Genomic DNA, 16,487 nt, shown 5'->3' on the forward strand with positions numbered 1-16,487 from the left:
TCCTGATGAACTTATCCCAACAGTTACTGCACCAGAGGTCAGGTCGGCTTTCCTTTGTGTGAATCCAAGGAAAGTAATGGGACCAGACGGAGTACCAGACTGTGCACTCAGGGCATGCATAGCTCAACTGGCAGAGGTCTTCCTGGACATCTTCAAACTCTCTCTGCAGCAGGGCACTGTCCCTGCCTGTTTCAAGAGGGCTAACATCATCTCTGTGCCTAAGAAGGCTCATGCAGCATGTCTCAATGACTACGCTCAGTGGCCCTAACTTCGGTGGTCATGAAGTGCTTTGAAAGGCTGGCTATGGCATTAATCAACTCCAGCCTCCCCACTACTCTTGACCCATTCCAATTTGCCTATTGGACCAACAGATCCATGTCAACTGCCATATCACTTGCCCTTCAGTCCTCCCTAAAACATCTTGACATCAAGAATAGCTATGTTAAGAATCCAACTCATTGACTACAGTTCAGCCTGCAACACTATTATCCCCTCGAGACTGATTACTAAACTTAGTGATCTCGGACTCAGCCTCACTCTCTGCAACTGGATCCTCAGTTTCCTGACCCACAGGCCACAATCAGTGAAGACTGTGGACAATATTTCATCCTCACTAACACTCAACACTGGAGCACCCCCAGTGATGCGTACTCAGCCCCCTACTGTACTCACTGTATACCCATGACTGCGTCGCCAAATACGAATGCCGTTTACAAGTTTGCTAATGACACCACCATAGTTGGTCGAATCTCAGATGGTGACGAAACAGACTACAGATGAGAGGTGGAAGACCTGGAAAAATGGTCTAACTCATCTATGCTGCTTAACTCTGTGATCTGCCTGTATTGCTCCAAGACAAAGCTTTTCACTGTGCCTCGGTACATGTGACAATAAATTTAATTCAATTCAATTCAATCCATGTGGTATGGTCGATCCACAATGCTGTTAAGGAAAGTGTTCCAAGACTTTGACCCAGTGACAATGAAGGAATATGATGGTATAATTCCACTCTGGATGGTGAGTCACTTGGAGAGGAACTTGCAGGTGACAGTCTTCCTATGGATCTGCCGTCCTTGTCCTTCTAGATGGTCATGATTGTAGATTTTGAAGGTGCAGTTTGAAGCCGTGGTGAATTTTCAAAATGTATCTCCTGTTGTGCATTGGAGGTGGAGGAAATGAATGTTTGTGATTGTGGTGCCAGTCAAGCAGACAGCTTTGACTTGAAGAATGTCAGGTTTCTAATATGTTGTTGGCGCTGCACTCCTCCAGGCAAGTGGGGTGTATTCTAAAGCACTCCTGACTTGTGCCTTGTAGATAATGGATGTGCTTTTCAGAGTCAGGAGATGAGTTATTTGCTGCAGGATTCCTAGATTCCTACTAGGCAGACAAACAGGCAGAAAACTAGCCACCAGGACACATGAACATCAACTAGCCACAAAAATACATGACCCACTCTCACTAGTATCTATACACACAGATGAGGAAGGATACCACTTTGATTGGGATATCACATTCCATCCGAGGACAAGACAAACAGAGACATGCACTAGAATTCTTAGAAGAATGGCATTCCAACCAGAACGCTATCAACAAATATATCGACTTGGATCCCATTTACCAACCCCCTGCGAAAAAAACAGGAAATGACATGACAGAAAATGACCACCACAGGAAATGACATCACGAACCCAAGGAAACCCAAACACATCGATAAAAAGTAGGCCATACCACCAATGCTTCACTGGAGGCTCACTGATGATGTTGCACAGTATGGTGATGAAATGTCTGGAAATAAATCTTGCAGCTCAATGAGCATACGTACATCCATTCTTCCCTGTTCTTGTAGGCACAATACTTGTATAACAAGTCCGGTGCAGTTTCTGGTCATGGTAACCCCCAAAATGTTAATAGTGGGAGATTTAGCATTGATCAGGTAATTGTTTAGGTTAAATTCTCACTTGTTGGAGATTGTCTCTGCCTGCCATTTGTGACGCCAACTGTTTCTTGGCACTTGTCATCTCAAGCCTGGACAAAGTGGACACAGACTGCTTCAGCGTCTGAGGTGTTGCAAATGATGCTGAACATTGTGCAATCAACAGTGAATATCCTTACTTCTGATCTTTAGGAGGTAAGGTCATTGAAGCAGCTGAAGACGGTTGGGCCTATAAACAGCATCCTGATAAACTCGGGCTCTTGTGGTACAGTGGTAGTGTGCCTCCCTCTGGACTAATTGATCTGGGTTCAGACCTACCTGCTCCAGAGATGTGTAGTAACATGTCGGGGCAGATTAGTTAAAACTTTCTACCCTGAGGAACGAGGGCTCTTTTGGTGTATTGGTAGTGTCTCTACCTCTGGACCAAGAGGCCTAAGTTCAAGTCCCACCAGTTCTGGAGCTGTGTCATAACATCTCACTACAGGTTGAATAGAAAATATCTATTTACTATCGTGATATAATTTACAGCTGAGGTGAGTGACCTCTAACAATCAACTTCCTACTCCAACATTGTCAACTGAGCGTTCAACTGACTTGGCCGTGGGATCTGGAATGTGTTCACTACATCTCATTTCCTCTCTTGTTTTAAGCTGCTGCTTGAAGTCTACCTGTTTGATCAAGCTGTTTGGTCCTATGTCTTTATATCTCCTTCAGTGACTCAGGGTCAAATATTCTGATTGATATTGCTTTTGCTCAGCATCTTGGGACACTTTACAATGTTAAGTGTGAATATTAATGCCCATTGCTATTAATACACTACAAAACTGTTTGACTTTAGTTAACTGAACATGGTTTTGTTGTACGATATGGATAGAAATGTCATAATAGCATAGTGGGAGAGTATTCCAAAGTTGGAGATTTGCATGTTGCTGGGAGTTTTGTTCTACATTTTAACCATATCATAACTCAATGAACAATATTTGACACAGGCACTGGATGACCCACAGAGGAATGCATTCTATTTTCAATTCCTGACTATTTCATGATTATGGGCACAAAATGTGACATGCAATTTTATAAACTTAATGGAACTGATGAAAATTTAAGGTGCAAGTTAAGTCGAGCTAGTATGTAACAATATTTTAGTTTTGAAACTCAGCTCTTACAACAAAAAACAGTATTTTGGAACAAATTTTAATACTTTTTCAAAGATAAATTGATTAAAGTAATGAGGAGATAGATTCTTAGATTGTGATAACATGGGTTCAGCCATACTTTGCTGGATGTTATTACACAGAGCCATAAAGTTATAGAGACGTACAGATAGAAACAGACCCTTCGGTCCAACTCGTCCGTGCTGACCAGATATCCCAACCCAATCTAGTACCATGTGCCAGCACCGGGCCCATATCCCTCCAAACCCTTCCTATTCATATACCCATCCAAATGCCTCTTAAATGTTCCAATTGTACCAGCTTCCACCACATCCTCTGGCAGCTCATTCCATACATGGACCACATCTGCGTGAAAAAGTTGCCCCTGAGGTCTCTTTTATATCTTTGCCCTCTCACCCTAAACCTATGCCCTCTAGTTCTGGACTCCCCGACCCCAGGGAAAAGACTTTGTCTATTTATCCTATCTATGCTCCTCATAATTTTGTAAACCTCTATAAGGTCACCTCTCAGCCTCCGTCGCTCCAGGGAAAACAGCCCCAGCCTGTTCAGCCACTCTCTGTAGCTCAGATCCTCCAACCCTGGCAACATCCTTGTAAATCTTTTCTGAACCCTTTCAAGTTTCACAACATCTTTCTGACAGGAAGGAGACCAGAATTGCACACAATATTCCAACAGTGGCCTAACCAATGTCCTGTACAGCCACAACATGACCTCCCAACTCCTGTACACAATACTCTGACCAATAAAGGAAAGCATACCAAATGCCTTCTTCACTAACATATCTACCTGCAACTCCACTTTCAAGGAGCTATGAACCTGCACTCAAGGTCTCTTTGTTCAGCAACACTCCCGAGGACCTTACCATTAAGTGTATAAGTCCTGCTAATATTTGCTTTCCCAAAATGCAGCACCTCACATTTATCTGAATTAAACTCCATCTGCCACTTCTCAGTCCATTGGCCCATCTGGTCCAGATCCTGTTGTAATCTGAGGTAACCCTCTTCGCTGTCCACTATACCTCCAATTTTGGTGTCATCTGCAAACTTACTAAATGTACCTCCTATGCTTGCATCCAAATCATTTATGTAAATGACAAAAAGTAGAGGGTCCAGCACCGATCCTTGTAGCACTCCACTGGTCACAGGCCTCCAGTCTGAAAAACAACCCTCCACCACCCTCTGTCTTCTACCTTTGAGCCAGTTCTGTATCCAAGTGGCTAGTTCTCCCTGTATTCCATGAGATCTAACCTTGCTAATCAGTCTCCCATGGGGAACCTTGTCGAACGCCTTACTGAAGTCCATATAGATCACATCTACTGCTCTGCGCTCATCAATCTTCTTTGTTATTTCTTCAAAAAACTCAATCAAGTTTATGAGACATGATTTCCCACGCACAAAGCCATGTTGACTATCCCAAATCAGTCCTTGCCTTTACAAATAGATGTACATCCTGTCCCTCAGGATTCCCTCCAACAACTTGCCCACCACCGAGGTCAGGCTCACCGGTCTATAGTTCCCTGGCTTGTCTTTACCGCCCTTCTTAAACAGTGGCACCACCGTTTGCCAACCTGCAGTCTTCCGGCACTTCACCTGTGACTATTGATGATACAAATATCTCAGCAAGAGACCCAGCAATCACTTCTCCAGCTTCCCAGAGGTCTCGGGTACACCTGATCAGGTCCTGGGGATTTATCCACCTTTAACCGTTTCAAGACATCCAGCACTTCCTCCTCTGTAATCTGGACATTTTGCAAGATGTCACCATCTATTTCTCTACAGTCTATATCTTCCATATCCTTTTACACAGTAAATACTGATGCAAAATATTCATTTAGTATCTCCCCCATTTTCTGAGGGTCCACACAAAGACCGTCTTGCTGATCTTTGAGAGGCCCTATTCTCTCCCTAGTTACCCTTTTGTCCTTAATATATTTGTAAAAACCCTTTGGATTCTCCTTAATTCTATTTGCCAATGCTATCTCGTGTCCCCGTTTTTCCCTCTTAAGTATACTTCTACTTTCTTTATACTCTTCTAAGGATTCACTTGATCTATCCTATCTGTACCTGACATATGCTTCCTTCTTTTTCTTAACCAAACCCTCAATTTCTTTAGTCATCCAGCATTCCCTATACCTACCAGCCTTCCCTTTCACCCTGACACGAATATACTTTCTCTGGATTCTTGTTATCTCATTTCTGAAGGCTTCCCATTTTCCAGCTGTCCCTTTACCTGCGAACATCTGCCTCCAATCAGCTTTCGAAAGTTCTTGCTTAATACTGTCAAAATTGGCCTTTCTCCAATTTAGAATTTCAACTTTTAGATCTGGTCTATCCTTTTCCATCACTATTTTAAAAACGAATAGAATTATGGTCACTAGCCCCAAAGTGCTCCCCCACTGACACCTCAGTCACCTGCGCTGCCTTATTTCCCAAGAGTAGGTCAGGTTTTGCACCTTTTCTAGTAGGTACATCCACATACTGAATCAGAAATTTGTCTTAAGAAATTCCTCTCCATCTAAACCTTTAACACTATGGCAGTCCCAGTCGATGTTTGGAAAGAACTATTATAAATATATTTCATTGTAACATAAATTGTAGCATTCTTTTGATCCATATTTTCTTTCCAATTATTTTCATCTGCCTTGTACTTCTTAAGCTCGTTAGACTGCACACAAATCACATGATGCATGTATTTTATTTTTCAATTCTGATTAGTTAGGGCATCAAATAGAATTTCAATTGCAAATATTTCCAACTACGACAGAACTGTTTTCTAATTACAAATGAATTATGTAGGATTATTAATCTAAAACAGTAAATAGAGTATCTTGTGAAAATAGCTGTAATATTTGGCATCACTAAAGTAGTACATCAAAGTAATATAGATTGTAGTATTTCTGTTTACCTGACTGTAAATTACTTCCTGCTGCTTGATGCTTTCATGGTCAAGTTTGTCAATTTGACTTTTGAGGTTTCGGAGTGTTGTCTTATTTCCTGATATTTGGTTTGCAACTGTTCTCACTGTACCATTCAAGGAGTTCAACTCCTCACTCTTCTTAAATTTCTGGTCTTTCAGGTACTTCATCTGATCTTCAAGCTCCTATTAATCAAAACTGGAACAATTAATATAACACAACAGAAATTATTTGTTAACATTTGTAAGATGACTCACTGCAAGAATGTAATATAAACAGTCTCAAATATTATCATCTCATTAATTCCATAGGCTTCATTCTTCTTCATATCTCCACCCAACCCATCAACATGTATATAAACCTGCTACCTTCCCATCCCAGCCTTTGGTATATGAGGTGAAGGTGCCTGATGTGGTCTTTCAATACCCGCCTTTGAAGCAGAGGTACACCTGACCATGGAGAACACACCCCTCCCACATTACACTCTTCCCAGTCATGCTTTACCATATCTCTCCTAAATCACAATTGTACTGCGCCCTTACCCAGACACTGTGGACCCCAGTCCTGAAGGCTAATCTAGCGAGACAAAATCACATGGCAATGGCTGTATTTGTATACCCCTTTCCAAGTTTATTTAGCTGGACCCAAGAGAACAATTATGGCCTACTCTCTCAACTGGTATGACAAAATAGCCCTGGCAAGATGTGATCAGAGATCAGACTCCTGATTGATGCCTATACATCTCTTCCATCATGTTAGCCCTATTTCCTGGATTTGTCACTACTGAGCCAACAGACTGACCATCACTCACTGCCTGGACCCCAAAGGCAGAGACTTCCTGATCGAGAACAGCCTGACTGGATGCATGATTGTGGCTAATTCCCTTGACCCCAGGAATGAAAAGCAACAACTTGACTTATTGGGCTGGGATCCCTTGACTGATGGGTGCCCCGAAGAACTTCAATGCGGACTACTATATAAGATATAATTTGGAGGTGCCGGTGTTGGAGTGGGATGCACAAAGTTAAAAATCACACAACAACAGGTTATAGTCCAACGGGTTTATTTGGAAGCACTAGCTTCGGAGCATTGCTCCTTCATCAGGTGGTTGTGGAGTATAAGATCGTAAAACACAGAATTTATAACCAAAGTTTACAGTGTGATGCAACTGAAATTATATATTGAAAAAGACCTGGATTGTTTGTTAAGTCTCTCATCTTTTAGAATGACCATGTTGGTTTCAGTTCTTTCATATGTAAATCCCAGAACCTTTTTTTAAAGTTTCATTCTCAAATGAATTTAACAATAGGTGCCATGTCAGCTCAGATAATGCATTGAAGGTGTGAGGTGCCCTATGTGGGGTTGTTTGTGCCCCAATGTTCAGACTGATTTTATTTCTCAAAAAGGGATTTACAGAATCTTACATGGATTCATGCAGTTTTTGAGCAAAGTAAAATGTAATTCTGCAAGTAAAAATTCACCCCACAAACTTATATGTGTGTGTGTGTGTGTGTGTTTGTTTGTGGGGTGCATGAGTGTCTGTGAGAGAGTGTGTATGTGTGCGAGTGCAAGCGTAAAGGGGTACAAGTCCATGAGAGGGTGCATGTGTAAGTGTGTATGAAAAAGAGCTTGTATACGAGAGAGCGGGAGTGTGCGTGTGTGTGAGAAAGAGAGGAGAGAGAGAGTGTGTCTAATGCAGTGGGGTCACCTGTAGTGTGACATGAACCCAGGGTGCCGGTTGAGGCCATTCGCATGGGTACCAAACTTGGCTATCAGCCTCTGCTCAGCCACTTTGTGTTGTTGCCTGTCCCGAAGTCTGCATTGGAGGATAGTCACCAGAAGGTCCAAGGTCGAATGTACTGGACCGTTAAAGTGTTCTCCAACTGGGTGGGAACACTCCTGTCTATTGATTGTTGTGTGGTGTCTATTCATCCGTTGCTGTAGCCTCTGTTTGGTCTCGCCAATGTACCATGCCTCAGGGCATTCTTTCCTGCTGTGTATGAGATAGATAACGTTGGCCAAGTCAAATGAGTATACATGGTGGGTGGTGTCCCCATCTGTAATGGGGGTAATCCGTGTCGACACACTGACACGTCTTGCAGTGTCCGCCATGACAGGGTTGCAAGGCATTGTCCTGAAAGCCGGGCAGTTTGCTGCGAACAATGATCTGTTTGAGATTTGGTGGTTGTTTAAAGTGAATCGTGGGGATGGTCTTGGCGAGATGCTCATCCTCATTGATAATGTGTTGCAGGCTGCACTGACACCTGAGGTGACTGGCAGGGAAATTTGCTAGAACTGCTTGGGAGGATTTAAACGAGTAAGGTGGGGGAGGGGGGGTGGGGGAGGACCCAGGGAGATAGTGAGGAAAGAGATCGATCTGAGACGGGTACAGCTGAGAACAGAAGTGAGTCAAACAGTCAGGGCAGGCAGGGACAAGGTAGGACTAATAAATTAAACTGCATTTATTTCAATGCAAGGGGCCTAACAGGGAAGGCAGATGAACTCAGGGCATGGTTAGCAACATGGGACTGAGATATCATCGTATTCACAGAAACATAGCTCAGGGATGGGCAGGACTGGCAGCTTAATGTTCCAGGATACAAATGCTACAGGAAGGATAGAAAGGGAGGCAAGAGAGGAAGGGGAGTGGCATTTTTGATAAGGGATAGCATTACAGCTGTGCTGAGGAAGGATATTACCGGAAATACATCCAGGGACGGTATTTGGGTGGAACTGAGAAATAAGAAAGGGATGATCACTTTATTGGGATTGTATTATAGACCCCCCCAATAGTCAGAGGGAAATTGAGAAACAAACTTGTAAGGAGATCTCAGCTAGCTGTAAGGATAATAGGGTAGTTATGGTAGGGGATTTTAACTTTCCAAACATCGACTGGGACTGCCATAGTGTTAAAGGTTTAGATGGAGAGGAATTTCTTAAATGTGTACAAAACAATTTTCTGATTCAGTATGTGGATGTACCTACTAGAAAAGGTGCAAAACCTACCTACTCTTGAGAAATAAGGCAGCGCAGGTGACTGAGGTGTCAGTGGGGAAGCACTTTGGGGCTAGTGACCATAATTCTATTCGTTTTAAAACAGTGATGGAAAAGGATAGACCAGATCGAAAAGTTGAAATTCTAAATTGGAGAAAGGCCAATTTTGACGGTATTAGGCAAGAACTTTCGAAAGCTGATTGGAGGCAGATGTTCGCAGGTAAAGGGACGGCTGGAAAATGGGAAGCCTTCAGAAATGAGATAACAAGAATCCAGAGAAAGTATATTCCTGTCAGGGTGAACGGGAAGGCTGGTAGGTATAGGGAATGCTGGATGATTAAAGAAATTGAGGGTTTGGTTCAGAAAAAGAAGGATACATCAGGCATAGACAGGATAGATCGAGTGAATCCTTAGAAGAGTATAAAGAAAGTAGGAATATACTTAAGCGGGAAATCAGGAGGGCAAAATGGGGACATGAGCTCGCTTTGGCAAATAGAATTAAGGAGAATCCAAAGGGTTTTTACAAATATATTAAGGACAAAAGGGTAGCTAGGGAGAGAATAGGGCCCCTCAAAGATCAGCAAGGAGGCCTTTGTGTGGAGCCTCAGAAAATAGGGGAGATACTAAATGAATATTTTGCATCAGTATTTACTGTGGAAAAGGATATGGAAGATATAGACTGTAGGGAAATAGATGGTGACATCTTGCAAAATGTCCAGATTACAGAGGAGGAAGTGCTGGATGTCTTGAAACGGTTAAAGGTGGATAAATCCGCAGGACCTGATCAGGTGTACCCGAGAACTCTGGGGGGCTAGAGAAGTGATTGCTGGGCCTCTTGCTGAGATATTTGTATCATCGATAGTCACAGGTGAGGTGCCGGAAGACTGCAGGTTGGCAAACATGGTGCCACTGTTTAAGAAGGGCGGTAAAAACAAGCCAGGGAACTTTGTGGGCGGCACGGTGGCACAGTGGTTAGCACTGCTGCCTCACAGCGCCAGAGACCCGGGTTCAATTCCTGCCTCAGGCGACTGACTGTGTGGAGTTTGCACGTTCTCCCCGTGTCTGTGTGGGTTTCCTCCGAGTGCTCCGGTTTCCACCCACAGTCCAAAGATGTGCAGGTAAGGTGAATTGGCCATGCTAAATTGCCCGTAGTGTTAGGTAAGGGGTAAATGTAGGGGTATGGGTGGGTTGCGTTTTGGCGGGTTGGTGTGGACTTGTTGGGCCGAAGGGCCTGTTTCCACACTGTAATGTAATCTAATCTATAGACCGGTGAGCCTGACCTCTGTGGTGGACAAGTTGTTGGAGGGAATCATAAGGGACAGGATGTACATGTATTTGTAAAGGCAAGGACTGATTTGGGATAGTCAACATGGTTTTGTGCGTGGGAAATCATGTCTCACAAACTTGATTGAGTTTTTTGAAGAAGTAACAAAGAAGATTGATGAGGGCAGAGTAGTAGATGTGATCTATATGGACTTCAGTAAGGCGTTCGACAAGGTTCCCCATGGGAAACTGATTAGCAAGGTTAGATCTCATGGAATACAAGGAGAACTAGCCTTTTGGATACAGAACTGGCTCAAAGGTAGAAGACAGAGGGTGGTGGTGGAGGGTTGTTTTTCAGACTGGATGCCTGTGACCAGTGGAGTGCCACAAGGATCAGTGCTGGGCCCTCTACTTTTTGTCATTTACATAAATGATTTGGATGCGAGCATAAGAGGTACAGTTAGTAAGTTTGCAGATGACACCAAAATTGGAGGTGTAGTGGACAGCGAAGAGGGTTACCTCAGATTACAACAGGATCTGGACCAGATGGGCCAATGGGCTGAGAAGTGGCAGATGGAGTTTAATTCAGATAAATGCGAGGTGCTGCATTTTGGGAAAGCAAATCTTAGCAGGACTTATAAACTTAATGGTAAGGTCCTCGGGAGTGTTGCTGAACAAAGAGACCTTGAGTGCAGGTTCATAGCTCCTTGAAAGTGGAGTTGCAGGTAGATATGTTAGTGAAGAAGGCATTTGGTATGCTTTCCTTTATTGATCAGAGTATTGAGTACAGGAGTTGGGAGGTCATGTTGCGCCTGTACAGGACATTGGTTAGGCCACTGTTGGAATATTGCGTACAATTCTGGTCTCCTTCCTATCAGAAAGATGTTGTGAAACTTGAAAGGGTTCAGAAAAGATTTACAAGGATGTTGCCAGGGTTGGTGGATCTGAGCTACAGGGAGAGGCTGAACCGGCTGGGGCTGTTTTCCCTGCAGCATCGGAGGCTGAGGGGTGACCTTATAGAGGTTTACAATATTATGAAGGGCATGGATAGGATAAATAGACAAAGTCTTTTCCCTGGGGTCAGGGAGTCCAGAACGAGAGGGCATAGGTTTAGGGTGAGAGGGCAAAGATATAAAAGAGACCTCAGGGGCAACTTTTTCACGCAGAGGATGGTACGTGTATGGAATGAGCTGCCAAAGGATGTGGTGGAGGCTGGTACAATTGCAACATTTAAGAGGCATTTGGATGGATATATGAATACGACGAGTTTGGAGGGATATGGGCCAGGTGCTGGCAGGTGGGACTAGATTGGGTTGGGCTATCTGGTCGGCATGGACGGGTTAAACCGAAGGGTCTGTTTCAATGCTGTACATCTTTATGACTCTATGACTATGACTCTATTGTTAAAGTTCACTTGAGAATGCAACTTTAAAAAAGGTTCTGGGATTTACATAGAAAGAACTGAAACAACATGGCCATTCTAAAAGATGAGAGACATAACAAACAATCCAGGTCTTTTTCAACATATAATTTCAGTTACATCACACTGTAAACTTCTGTGTCTTACGATCTTATACTCCACAACCACCTGATGAAGGAGCAGTGCTACGAAATCGAGTACTTCCAAATAAACCTGTTGGAGTATAATCTGGTGTTGTGTCATTTTTAACTCCATTAAGATTGGCTGCTTGATTGCTGCACGGGCAGTGTGTTTGCTGTGCAACTGGTGAATGGAGCAGGTATGTTTTCCCAATGTCTAGCTTGTTCGCTAAGATTGGTAAAAAGGTGGGCTGACATTAATAAAATAAGTTGAGGCAATGACCAAGTGTTAATTCCCGTTGACTGGTATCTCACTGTTACTTCGTGAAAATTGTGCCATACAAAAAAGATGGGAGGAAAATGATCTTGACTTTGTGGTGAGCCGTATTGCACCTCTTGTCTAATCCTCGTCTAAATTCTTCCAATGATTTAGATCCACAGTTCTTTTGGGAAGAAAATCCCAGAAATTCAGTACTCTTCAGGATAAGTTGCTACTCAACTTTAATTGAGTGTCACCTTCTTCTATAACTATGTCCCATAGTTGGAGATTCCCCCACTAGTGAAAACATCTTTGTAACAGCTACTCTGTCAAACCCCTTCAGAATCTTGTATGTTTCAATAAGATCACCACTAAATCTTGTAAACTCCAATGAATAAAGGCTCAAACCTTTTAGCCTGTCTTGATAAATCCATCACTTCATCCCAAGAATCAGCCTACTGGATCTCTTTTGAACTGCCTCTAATGTGAATATGTCCTTCCTAAAACAGTGGGGACCAAAACTGTTTACTGCTCTCCAGGTGCGGCCTCACTAATACCCTATACAGTCATAAGAAGGCTTCCCTGCTATTAAAATCCAACCCCCTATTAAACAAAGTTTAAAATTTCATTCATTACCTTAATTACTTGTTGCATGTGCATGCTAACTTTTTATAATTCATGTACAAGAATTTCTCTGTGCACTTCATTGGAGTCTCTCTTATTTTAGGCTAACTGACCTATGATTTCCTGCTTTCTGTCTCCCTTACTTCTTGAACAGGAGTGTCATGTGAGCAGTTTTTCAATTGCTGGAACCCTCCTGGATTCCACTGAGTTCTGGAACATTTCAACCAATGCTTCAGTGTCTTGGCAGCCACTTCCTTTAAAACTCTTGGACACTCGCTATCAGGTCCTGCAATGTGTCTAACTTCAGTCCCATTAGTTCAGTAAGTACTTTATCCCTTGTCATAGAGACTTTGCTCTAGATAGCACCTTATCTATTACCTTTGCGATATTTATAGTGTTCTCCAGTGTTGAGAACACTATGCCAAGCTGCTCATGATCCCTCAACAAAACCTCTTTCCTTTTCCTACCTATGTCATTGATACCCACATGGACCACAATAACTGGATCCTTCTCTCTCACTCCAAGTTCCTGCCCAGCCCAGAAGACATGCCCTGATCCTTGGCACTAGGTATGCAACTCTGCCTTCAGGACACTCTACCATTGCTGAAAAGAACAGAATCTCTCACTCTAATGATGCCATTCCCAACTACATTTCTCTTTTCTCCCCCCACTTGAAATGCCACTCAGAACTGTGGTGCTTTTGGTGGGTCTGTGCATCCTCTCTTCAAGTTTGTGACCTCTTCAACACTGGCAATGGCAGGTATTCTTTTAAAGCTAAATTCTATATTCTAATACCTGTTCCCCTCAGTCAAACCCTCCTGGGCATGACCACAGATCAATTTGAGGACCAGGTTTATGCTGTGACAAAATACTTGGGACTCATTGGTCTGTACACTTGTGAATGTGGATATAGTGAAAGTGGTCAAGAGTAAAAATAGATACCAGGTTTCTTATAATAAGATCGCATTTGAAACAGCTAAAACCATTTCGAGGTTTGAAGGAATATCCATAAAAATTTAGCAGATCCATCACAGTCTGTGATGTTTTTCCTTTCACTGGCACAGTTTTGAATACAGTTCCACTACTGAAGGGCTTTGAAACAGGCTGCACAGGTCCCTTGGTGTTCTTTAGGCTATATCCCGTCAGTTAAACCCTCTTCTCTGTTGCAATTAATCTCCCTGAGAATATTGGCTTCAGCTCTGTTCAGATGTACCTTGTGAAAACCTTTCCCTACTGAAATATTTACCTACCTCATCTGGTTGTTCCTATAATGCTTATTCTACCGAGCTTCTGATTTCTTCCTTACATTATTAATTTGAACATGAATTATAATATTCAGATGATATATTTATTCCCCTTACCTTGGCCATTCAAGAGTTATTTGTTTCACAAAATCAACCATCTACATTCACTATTAAAGTTTTCAACTTACCACTCCATTCCTGCACTCAAATTCCTCTTCCTTAGGAAATTACTTTTGCACAAAGTTAACATGCAAGTACAACAAGCAATTGTAAAAGCAAATAGCATTTTAGCCTTAATTAAATAGGGACTGGTTAACACAGTTGCTTGGGTCATAGTCATAGAGTCATAGAGATATACAGCATGGAAACGGACCCTGAATCAAATAGGGACTGGTTGGGACAGCTGCTTGGGTCATAGTCATGGAATCATAGAGATGTACAGCATGAAAACAGACCCTTCGGTCCAACTCGTCCACGCTGACCAGATACCCGAAATTAATTGGCATTTGGCTCATATCCCTCTATTCCCTTCTTATTCATATAACCATCCATATGCCTTTTAAATGGTCTGGCAGTTCATTCCAGACACACAGCACACTTTGTGTGAAAAGGTTGCCTCTTCGGTCCCTTTTAAATCTTTTCCCTCTCAACCTAAAGCTATTCCTCTAGTTTTGGACCCTGCACCCCCACCCCAGGAAAAAGACTTTGTCTATTTACCCCTACCCATGACCCTCATGATTTTATAAACCTCTGTAAGGTCACCCCTCAGCCCTCAACGCTCCAGGGAAAACAGCCGCAGCCTATTCCTACAGCAGTCTTTCCTATGTTGTCTTAATAGTGTCTCCAGGTTTTATCAAGATCAGAATAATCAGCAGAGACATGCTGTACATCTCTATGACTCTATAATTACATTTCTTGCTTTTTGTTCAGTTTTGTTACAGTTATTCAATATGATTTGTTGGTAGCACAATACAAAATGTATCAGTAGGTTTGTGACAACTGTCTCGGAGTTTTTATATCAGTAGATGGATATACAAGAAAAATATTGAAATTAAATATGATAGCATTTATTAAAAAGTCTAAATCATACACTAAAAACCTTAAAATTGCCCAGAATTTCCTCACCTTTACGTTGTTTTCTTCATTTTTCAATGTTTTCTCCAACCTAGTCACTTGTTCCTCAGCACTCAACATTGTTTCAGTTGCAGTCTTGAGCTTTTCCTGAAGAGCTTTGTTTACTTCTTTACAATTCATTAACCTACAAGTTATATCAAACATTTATGAAATGTGACCTACATAAACAATTTTTACCACTCATCTGGTGTTGCCTCGTGTACAAAAAACAGGCAATGGACTTCCTAAGTTCAAGGCGCTCTTTCTTTTACCGAGGAATAAAACTGAAAATTCTTAACACTGTTATTTCAGATTCAACTTTATTGTATGGTGTTATCACAAGAAAAATAATGTTGCATATTTTATATATTGTATTTAATAGATAATTCATTATTTTTTTTCTTAAAGCTGTTAACTTGTTTGTTCTAGGTTCTATAAATCTTGAAAGTATTTTATAGCTCAAGCATGTTTATTATTCATCTTCCAAAGTCAAGCAATTGTAAAGCAAAATATGGTCCATACAATAGGACAAAGTGTACTCACAAAAGCATTCTTTTTGACACAGGATTCACTATGGCTGCCTGGAATTTAATTTCTAGTTGTTAGCGTGTAAAGAATTGAGAATAAAGGAATGACCTTTGTTGCTGACTTCAAGAAAAATATTCATTGTACAGACTAAAGTTGTAAAATAGAGTGTGTCCTGATGTCAGGCTGTTATTACTGTCTAAGGATAAAATCTGTTTTTTGCTTCCAAATGAAGTCATCACCTCAACAATTAAATGTAGTGTGAAAGAATTGGTAGGATAGTATTCTATCTGTATATTGAGACTGGCTTGGAGTTTTGTTAAGATTTTAAAGAAAAGGCAAAATGAACAGTGAACAATTTCAATACATACAATCAGAAATAAGGGAATTTATATCGGGAAGCATAGAAATGGCTGACCAACCAAGTACTTTGGTTCTGTGTTCACAAAGGAGGACACAAATAATATACCAGAAATGTTGGGGAACAAAGGGTTTCATGACGTGGAGGAACTGAAGGAAATGAAATTTAGGGAAATGGTATTGGCAAATTGATGGGGATTGAAGATTGATAAATCCCAGGGCCCGACAACCTACATCCCAGAGTATTTAAGGAAGTGGTCCTAGAAATAGTCGATGTATTGGTGGTCACCTTCTATAGACTCTGGATAATTCCTCCAGATTGGAGGACCACTAATGCAATACATCTATTTATGAAGGGAGGCAGAGAGAAAACCAGAAACCATGGGGGGGTGGGGGGTTTTGGTGGTGGGGAGATGCTACAGTTCATTAAAAAAGATTTAATAGCTGAGCATTTGGAAACCAGGGACAAGGTTGGATATAGACAGTGCATATGGATTTAGGAAAGGATAATTATGTTTGACAAATCAACTGGAATTCTTTAAGG

The 16,487-nt window shown here is 41.9% G+C and overlaps 1 protein-coding gene across 1 annotated transcript in view; it reads right to left on the minus strand.

The window, feature by feature from the left end:
• ccdc39 (coiled-coil domain 39 molecular ruler complex subunit) overlaps positions 1-16,487 on the minus strand; it is a 132,925-nt gene that overhangs the window by 78,242 nt on the left and 38,196 nt on the right. The window contains exons 9-10 of the mRNA XM_087993528.1: positions 15,071-15,203; positions 6,013-6,207 (exon numbers count right to left, since the gene is read on the minus strand). Of these exons, the coding sequence (XP_087849654.1) occupies positions 6,013-6,207; positions 15,071-15,203 (328 nt within the window). The remainder of the gene's footprint in view (positions 1-6,012; positions 6,208-15,070; positions 15,204-16,487) is intronic.

This window comes from Chiloscyllium plagiosum, unplaced genomic scaffold (assembly GCF_037043375.1).
Source record: "Chiloscyllium plagiosum isolate Xiang-an unplaced genomic scaffold, Cpla_swu_hap1 HiC_scaffold_13, whole genome shotgun sequence".
Lineage (NCBI taxonomy): Eukaryota > Metazoa > Chordata > Chondrichthyes > Orectolobiformes > Hemiscylliidae > Chiloscyllium > Chiloscyllium plagiosum.